Source organism: Apium graveolens, chromosome 10 (genome assembly GCF_009905375.1).
Source record: "Apium graveolens cultivar Ventura chromosome 10, ASM990537v1, whole genome shotgun sequence".
Taxonomy (NCBI): Eukaryota; Viridiplantae; Streptophyta; class Magnoliopsida; order Apiales; family Apiaceae; genus Apium; species Apium graveolens.
In genome coordinates this window covers 135,509,241-135,518,649 of record NC_133656.1, presented here as the reverse complement: position 1 = coordinate 135,518,649, position 9,409 = coordinate 135,509,241, and the positions used below count along the sequence as shown (strand labels likewise).

The following is a 9,409-nucleotide window of genomic DNA, read 5'->3' as shown; positions in this document are numbered from 1 at the left end:
TGGAAATAGTTTGATAGAGCACATCCCTCATTTTCCTCAGAGACGAGAAATGTTAGATTGGGGCTTTCTGCTGATGGATTTCAACCATTTGGCGCAACAGGTAAACAATATTCTTCTTGGCCTATTATAGTGACTCCATACAATTTGCCTCCGTGGATGTGTTCAAAAGAGCAATACTTGTTTCTGTCTGTACTTTTTCCCGGACCAAAAAATCTAAAACAGAAGATAGATGTTTTTCTTTAACCATTGATTGCTGAGTTGAAAATGTTGTGGGAAGTTGGTGTGGAAACATGGGATAATTCTTTGAAACAAAATTTTCGTATGCGAGCTGCATTGATTTGGACTATTAGTGATTTCCCTGCTTATTCAATGTTGTTTGAATGGAAAAGTGCTGGCCATTTAGCTTGTCCTCATTGTGCTCACGATCATGATGCATATAATCTTTCACATGGTGGAAAGACTACATGGTTTGATAATCATCGAAAGTTTTTACCCGCCGATCATCCATTTCGAAAGAATAAAAACTGGTTTACAAAGGGAAAGATAGTGACTGAATCTGCCCCTCTGGTCCGAACAGGCGAAGATGTGTTTCAAGAAATTCAGTCACTTGGTTTGATGAAAATTACAGAATTGGGAGGTGCTGAGCACAATGCTAAAGTCATTAAAGCTTACAACTGTGGATGGAAAAAGAGAAGCATCTTTTGGGATTTACCATATTGGAGGACATTATCGATTAGACATAATCTTGATGTCATGCATGTTGAGAAAAATATCTTTGAAAATATCTTCAACACTATCATGGCCATTGAAGGAAAAATGAAAGATAATTCTAAGGCAAGAGATGATATTGCAATGATTTATCGAAGACCAGATTTAGCAACTGATGAATTGACACGAAAGTATCTGAAAGCATGTTATAGCTTAGACAAAAAACAAAAGCAAAAGTGTGTGAATGGCTGAAAGATCTGAAATTTCCTGTTAGATATGTGTCAAATATGGGGCGTTGTATTAATATGAAGAAATATAAGTTATTTGGGATGAAGAGTCATGATTGCCACGTGTTTATGCAATGACTTCTTCTGATTGTTTTTCAGGAATTTCTTTCGAATAATGTTTGGGAGGCTGTGACAGAATTAAGCCTTTTCTTTAGAGATCTCACTTCAGCTACTTTGAGGATAAGTGACATGCGAAGACTTGGAGAACAAATTCCTGTTATACTCTGGGAGTGTCAGCATTCGTTATTTTGATGATCGAGAGTTTTGGAGGAAATATTTCTATATTTTCTTATCCTAGACGTTCACATGGGAGTGTCATCATTCGTTATTTTGATGATTGAGAGTACATGGCAGCTCACAACTATATCTTTTTTAACTGTCCTGAGGTTGTACCATATATCGAGTAAGTTAATTTGCTATAATCACACACTTATATTCCCCCATTAATCCCTATTATCTGATTAGTTTATTTTCGTGTAATCAGGATTTTCATAAATCAGCTTCGTGAACATAATCCACATATAACTAGTGTTGAAATTAATCGGTGCTTGGAAAGTGATTTTGTGATGTGGTTTAAAGCTTATGTAAGTTAAATTGATACATTTATATTTAATATTATATAATTGTGAACTATTTTTTCCGTATTCTAATAGTCGCCATTATATTTTTTCAGGCTCAAAATTCATCACTGGTACCAAATGAATATGTTCGCGATATTTCATTGGGGCCTCTTCGTTCGGTTAAGTCAGTACCAATTTACTATGTAAATGGGTATAAATTTCATACACGAGAATATGGGGCTGATAGGTCAACATTCAACAGTGGTGTATGTATCAAGGGATCGAATTATAGCGAGGCTTTTAATGATTACTTTGGAATGGTTGAAGAGATTTTGATTGTCGAGTATCCACGTTCACCGGTAAAGAAAACAGGTTTGTTTAAGTGTCAATGGTTCGATCCTACACCCAATATTGGAACAAGAGTTCATCCACGTTATAACATAGTTGAGGTCAATAAAAAAAGAGATTGCGTGTGTATGAACCATTTGTACTAGCAATACAGGCCATACAAGTCTATTTTTGTAATTATCCAAGTCTTAAATGAGACAAGATTGATTGGCCAGTTGTAAGCAAATTAAAGGCTCGGTCACTTGTTGAACTTCCTCAAAACTCGACATCGCATCAAGAACCGTTCCAAGATGAAATTCCTACGCATCTAAATGATATTAGTACGGATGATATTCCAATACATCTATATGATGAAAGTGGGATTGGAATAGATTTAGATGACGGTGATGAAACTCCGGAAGAAGAAATGGAACATGGATCCGAAGAAGACGGATCTTCAACAACCGAAAATACCGAAAATAGTAGTAATACTTGTGAAGATAATAACAGTGATTCATCCGAATAAATTTTTCCGCCTATCGGGTATGTAAATTTTTTCTGAATATTTGATGTAATATTTGCGAGTTATAATCAAAATACTTATTTATTTATTTATTTATTTATTTATATAATCAAAATAGTAGTGCACATATTATCGAGTACAATATTTTAATTATATTTTATAAAAAATATTAAAGCAGGGACATGTGAGAATTTGGTTCGGAAACACATAACAAATTAGGGGTTTTCTCTCTCTGGAAGGAGGCGGGCGAATAGAACTCTAAATCGAGAGGTGATGAAGATGAAGAAATTGACAAATCTTTTATCTGTATGTTCTTCTTCATTTTATTCTATGTATGCGTATATATATGGTGTTTATAGTTCATCTCAATTAAACCCCCTTTCAATTTCAAAACCCTCGAACCCTATTGGGAACTCTAAATTGCGCTTTGTATATGTGTTCTTCTCTGTATGTGTGTATATATAGTGTTTATAGTTCATCTCTATTAACCCCCTTGTCAATTTCAAAACCCTCAAACCCCTTTGAAACTCTAAATTGAGCTTTGCTTATGTGTTTTACCTCTGTTATTTGGTTATTTTTATATAACCCATTAAACCCCATGTCAATTTCAAAACCCTCAAACTAGTAAGTTGGAATATGTGTTTAGAAGGGTTAGTACTTGTTTAAAGTTTTCTTTTTGTTTGCGGATTGAGTAGGATGTTGGTGTTATATGTGTTTCAATTTGTATTATTTCACTTGTATATCTGATTTTATTAACAAGGATTTTCTTATCAGCCCATGACGAAAGATGAAAGTCCTAATAACAAGGGTATTGGTGATAAATTCTTGACTGAAAAATTTAACTTAATCAAGACCAGGCATACCAGTCCAATCTGCACAGCGCGTGACAGCTCGATCATATGATCATTTCACCAACAGAGTAAGTTCGAAGACTTTTTCTTTTGACTGGCACATTCCAATTAGTTGTGCTTAGTTTTATCGTATTGGTTAGTGAATAAGTAGAGCTTTTAAGTGTGCTTAAATTTTAAAACTATTGCAATGTGAGTTAGTTGTGGCAGAGTTTGAACTATAGAAGAGGTTTGAATTTTATGCTTTCATTGTTTTGGTAGAGTTAGTTGTATTTTTTTGTCTAATGTGTTATTTTCCGATTACTGTTTGTTGATTTCGTGATTTAGATATTTCGTGATTTCATTATCGAATGAAAGAACTCTACTAGGGAAGCTGTCATAAAATAAAATATGAAAAACTAGTTAAGGTCTAGAGCAAAGAGTTCTGCTACATAGATAAAAGACATTGTCATATTTTTAGTACATTTTTAGTCGGTATTGTCAATATGATAAGATGCATAAATTTTATGACTATGTATAAATAAAGTAGATAAGCATAAATATTTGGATTTGGTTCATTAAACTACAATCTTTTTGTATTTGAACTCACATGATGTTGGGTCAGGCATAGTCTAATCTTGTTTTTGAACTTCACTATCTTGTGCATTCAGATTGTTATCATATTTACCCACTGTTTATCTATATATTAAAATTGTTATCCTGTTATCGACCGATTTTGCTTCTTCTAGGATTAAATGTAATTATTTCTTTCTAGTTTTATAAGATTTTTTAATTAGCATTTCCATGATTCTGAATCTGGTGCCATTCTAATGGGAGATGCACATACTATATGAGCATCTATATGGCGTCGATTGATATGGGAGGTGCAGCAAGTTTCCTCTGTATAATGTGCTTAATCTCTTCAGTTGATTTTACAGTGTTGTCTATACATGCATACATTTTTACGGATAAGAAACTTGAAATATTACTATTTAGTTGATGCTATATTTCAACAATATCAACTATTTATTGATCCCATTTATCTGTAGAGCATAAGGAAAAAACGTTCCTGTATGATATTGTCGCTAATGGTCGAACCAGAGTTGATGTTAACAAGTAATTCATAATTATGATTTTATTGTTATATACTTGTAAATAATTGTTGCATTAATTGCTGCTATTTTTATCTAATTCTATCTTTTTCCATTCTTTTCCGGCTTCTATTTCTGCTATCTCTAAGCCAACAATTGGAAACTTTATAATTCAATAATATGAGTCTACATTTCTAGAATACTTCAATTACACTATATGTATCGGAAAATGCTACCAACTTGTCCGCTTTCAAATATTTCAGGGACACAACATAATAGTGAATAATAGGTACAAACCTTGCACCATGAGCAAATCCCAAGGGCACAACATAAAATTTTCTCACTGAAAATACCATCTTATGATTCTTTTTCTTTTTAAATATTTTTAACTCTTGTTTAAAGAAAATCAGACAGGTACAAATATTTTTTCCAGATATGTACATAAAAATATATTTGTTGGGGACTGGGGTAATGAAATATGTACACATTGGTTATAAACACCAGATTTTTTTTGACCTTTATGTTGAACATAAAACTTTGCAAATAATGTTTATCCAAAAATGTGGTCATTTTTGTAATAGTCTGTATTTTTTGGCCTGTCTTATTAGTTGTCTTTGACAGATACATTTAAAATTGATTGTATTTCTTATCTTGTTAATGTTGAGTTTTTTACTGTCTTTTCTTCTCCTTTATGTATACTGATTACTATGGAAATTTGAAAAGTTCCCAATTCATACTAATTGTTTCATTAGTGGATACAAGTGAACTAGGTATTTGAAACCATCATATATATTAATTAAAATGCAATTAATTTCAGGAAAGAAAGGAGGGGCTTGACAGAAGCATGTCAGCCCAATCTGCAGAGCGCGTATCACAAAAATCAAGCATACCAGCCCAATCCGCACAGCGCGTACGGAAAAAACCTGGACAACAAAATTTAACTCAATCAATACAAAGAAAATCAGCCCAATCTGCAGAACGCGTAACAGAAAAATCAGGACAATGCAATTCAACTCAATTAGGAAAGGGGATTCCAGCTCGATCAGAACATCGTTACAATAAACAAGTGATGAATTATTTCAGATTAAAAAAATTTTAACAAGATTTGTTTTTCCCTCTATCTCAAGCTAAGTATTTTTTAGACATACAATATGCATTGTAGTTATATACAATATTATAATTTGGATTACAAGTAATACACATAAAAAAATATACTTTGCTTGATATACTGTGTTTGATTACAAGTAACACACATATATATTTGTTTTTAATTCAACTATGCATTGTAGTTACATACGATATTATAACTGGATTAGTGCATAATAAAAATCATGGAACTAAAGTTCACATGTCAATTAATTTTAGAAAAACAAGGAAGTGCTTGATTTTGGGAGTCCCACTAGAAGTAGACCAACTCAATCACAAGAACAATCACTTGTTCAATCAGGACAACAGACATCCCAACACACATCTCATTCAATGCTAAACACCCCAGATCAGGCACAACAATCCATGTAGCTCTCTGCTCAATCACATCAACTGACACCAAACACACTAAATTTATCTTCTACAGCTGCTAATAATTTTGGTTATTGGTCCATTGGCTCTACACATATCGACGGACGGATTCAAGTAGAAGTCATTGAGGATGTGTAAGTTTTAACTTAATTTTTTATCGCAAAATTGGTTATGTTTTGCAAATTTAGCAGTGTTATTCATATGCCTTACATAAATTTTGTTTTCTTAAGGTTGGAACCATCAAATCAATGCTCTTCTAGGATTAGGAAAATCATGTAGGAGAGACTTGAGCCTGAAGGATATAACTGGAAGTCAATTACAAAAGAAACTCAAGATTTTTATTTTGAGAAACTTAAAATAAATACACATCTTGTAATTTCATTCCTTCTTGTACTTGAATTTATGCATTTCTTTGTAACAAGTAGTCGTTTATTGTTGTAGAAATTTTTTATGTGGAAGCAATTGGATGCAGTGGTATATCGGGGCTGGTTAATAATTGTATGGAAGAAGTATTCAGAACTGGGTAGTGTTTCTCGAGCTTACTGGGAAAAGGGTGAAGAGCCACATTCAGGACTTGGCCAGAATGTTTATGAGAAATGGGTAATATTTTGGAAATCTCCATATTTTCAAAGGAAGTCGATGATTCAGAAAAATAATCATTCCGACGGGGCTGATGGCCACCATTCAACACACACGAGTGGTTCCGCTTCTCATAGGACGGTTGCAGCTCGTTGGGTAATTTTTTAGTGATACATTATATTTTGTTTTTAAATTATTATCCCATGCTCTAAGGTGTGCTGCTCATTTTTATAGAAAATGAAGTACAACTGGGAGCCAACTGCAGATCAAGTGTTTTTATTGACGCACACTAAACGTGTGAAGAAAAAGAAGAATTTGCAATATGGCGAGAATGGAGAGGATGACGACGATGATGAGGATGACCTTGACTTCGGTGTCGAAAGGATATGGGCTGATAAAAAAAGCCAACAAACATATGTGAGTTATTTTAATTTTCGTATGTGCTTGTTTTTAGCTTGGTTTTATGCAAAAATGGTAAAACATTACAAGTATAAGATAAATTACAAGTACAAGATAAATTAGCAGTTTTAGTTCTTTCCTCCGCCTAATTATTTTTTTATGCCAGTATCATCTTATGTGTTTATTCCGCTTTTTGACCATTTTGTTGTTGCGTGAAGGGGATGCATATTTATCTACCAATTATTTGTATTAAATGTGACCATTATTAAATCATCATCTATTTAATATTATTGTACGTGCAACCAGATTCTTTATGTTGTGATTTATATGTTTAACATAGTTTTGGTCAAATCTTTAAATTTAACTACTGATATTTTTAGAAATATTTAGATTGCCTTAGGATTATTTTTTTAGAATCATTATTGATCAATTCTATCGGTTTGTTTAAAATATTAGAGTCCAACAATTATCATAATACAGCATAATAATAATAATAAGATTGTTAGTTTGATAAAACAGTATAAATTAGATGAAAGAAAGTGTATGAGATACAACATAGTCACTTAAACAGGAAAAAAATGAAATACCCGACATATGAAAGATAATTTGAGACAAATAGCAGTAAAGACAATTTGGTCTAATTTTGGCAAAATTTTTATGTTGGTATGAATTTTTATGCACGTTGTGATTTCTTAGAATTGCGATTTTATACCTGACCTTGGGTATGTTATGAAGATTATTGTACTGGGGAAATGTGCTTATGTAGGAAGGAAATGTTATTTCTTTGGTTACAAATAATTTTTTCAATTTTATGTTCAATAGCCGGTAATACTGTAGATGGGTGCAGGAAACATTCCCGAGACTTTGTGAGCTCCATGAGAAAGTTGGAGAGCCTGTTGATAAGAATGCTATATTTCTTGAGGCAGCAGGAGGCGTTGACAAGAAAAAGAGGGTCTATGGAGTTGGTTCATCGCAAAGTATCTTTTATGGGTCGAAGATTACTCCTACTTGCAGTTCATCCTTTCGTAATGCAGAAAATCAGAAGTTGCAAGATGAATTAAAATTGATGAAGGATAAAATAAAAGAAATGGAGAATCAAATAGCCAAAATTCTTGAGGCTACTTCTGCTCAAGTTGTTCAGTCTCCTAATACTCCTAACGCTGATCTGGAAAGCGAGAATAATGACGAGTAACTAGTTTAGTATGTTAAGTAATTAGTTTAGACTTTTCATGGTGCACTTGACTACATTTTGTGCACTTGACTGTATTTTGTTGTATGACACTATAATAGTGTTGCAAGGGTGAACACTTGGTTGTGAATTGTGATAGTATAACTAGTACCTCAAGCCTCAGAATTAAAGGCTGCTTTTGGATATGTTGGTGTACTATTCCAAGGGGTTGAGATAACTTAACCCCAATTTGGAATTTGGATATTAGCGAAGTGTTTTTTTTATATTTATTTTGTTGGAATACTGTTGCGTATTTGTAAATTTACTAACATACGTTTTGTTTGGTTCTTTTTAACCAAATTTAACTACAGATAGCCTGTTAATTCTTTGTTGGGTATTTTGTTACTAAATTTAACAACAGATTTCCATTAGATATTATTTTGTTATTGAATTTAATAACATATTTTCATTAGAATTTTGTTGCTAGATTTAGCAACCAAAATATTGGTGTTTATTTTGTTACTAAATTTAACAACAGATGTTTCGATAACATTTTGTTACTGAATTTAACAACTGATTTTCATTAGAATTTTGTTACTAGATTTAGCAACCAATATATTGGTGTTTATTTTGTTACTAAATTTAACAACAGACATTCCGATAGTATTTTGTTACAAATTTTAATAATAGATTTCCATTAGAATTCTGTTGTTAGATTTAGCAACCAAAATATTCAGTTAGTTTATGGTGTTTATTTTGTTAGTTTCTGAAGAGGTGGTGTGTTATTAAGATTCTTCCCAACGACGTTTCCTTCAACGGTCTAGTTTAGTGGGCGTTCCGTTAGGAATGTCTTTTACCTACGGATTTGCTTGATTTACCAATTTGGCGTTGGTAATAATAAAATTTCTTGTAGTGTTAAGGTTGGTAGTTAAATTAATAGAGTAGTTTGGAGTTGGTGGGAGCCAGTGTGCCCAGTACTATGTCTGTCATTCGTTCAGGAAATGGATTGAGAAATAAATGTGAAATCAGTACTTTCTTCTCCATGTTCTCAGGGGGTTAGGAACGAGTAGACTGTAGAAACTGGAGCATGACAAAAGAATTAAAGCTCTTTGTAGTGGTAACTAAGGCTGTTCACGAACCGACCTGTTCGTGAACAAGCTCGAGCTCGGCTCGTTAAGAGCTCGTTCGGCTCGGCTCGTTCGGCTCGGCTCGTTCGGCTCGGCTCGTTAACGAACTCGAGCTCGAACAGAAAAATGTGTTCGTTAAGCAAATCGAGCTCGAGCCGAGTTTTGGGTTGTTCGGCTCGAGCTCGGCTCGGCTCGGCTCGAACTCGCTCGTTAAAATTCAAAAAAATTCTAATATATCATGAATATTTTTATATAAGTATGATTTTTTTAAAAAAATCTGACTTCACTGTATTTT

General features: G+C 33.2%; 1 protein-coding gene and 1 long non-coding RNA gene across 2 annotated transcripts; both read left to right on the top strand.

Annotated features, from left to right (window-relative positions):
- The first annotated feature begins 2,643 nt into the window (after positions 1 to 2,643).
- LOC141689903 (uncharacterized) lies at positions 2,644 to 5,444 on the top strand. The gene is made up of 3 exons (XR_012562581.1): positions 2,644 to 2,711; positions 3,180 to 3,324; positions 5,141 to 5,444. It is a non-coding gene; the product is annotated as an uncharacterized LOC141689903 (long non-coding RNA).
- Positions 5,445 to 6,288: 844 nt separating this feature from the next.
- On the top strand, positions 6,289 to 8,204 carry LOC141693933 (uncharacterized). Its single transcript, XM_074499123.1, has 3 exons — positions 6,289 to 6,576; positions 6,655 to 6,837; positions 7,667 to 8,204. Exons 1-3 carry the CDS (start codon positions 6,292 to 6,294, stop codon positions 8,009 to 8,011), a joined length of 813 nt encoding a protein of 270 aa, XP_074355224.1. The 5' UTR covers positions 6,289 to 6,291; the 3' UTR covers positions 8,012 to 8,204.
- Positions 8,205 to 9,409: the final 1,205 nt, after the last annotated feature.

Bases quoted from the DNA above. Each gene is read 5' to 3' on its own strand.
- LOC141693933 (XM_074499123.1), top strand. From the start codon at position 6,292: ATGTGGAAGCAATTGGATGCAGTGGTATATCGGGGCTGGTTAATAATT. The intron at 6,577-6,654 runs GTAATTTTTTAG...TCATTTTTATAG, and splicing joins GGACGGTTGCAGCTCGTTGG to AAAATGAAGTACAACTGGGA. The intron at 6,838-7,666 runs GTGAGTTATTTT...AGATGGGTGCAG, and splicing joins AAAAAAGCCAACAAACATAT to GAAACATTCCCGAGACTTTG.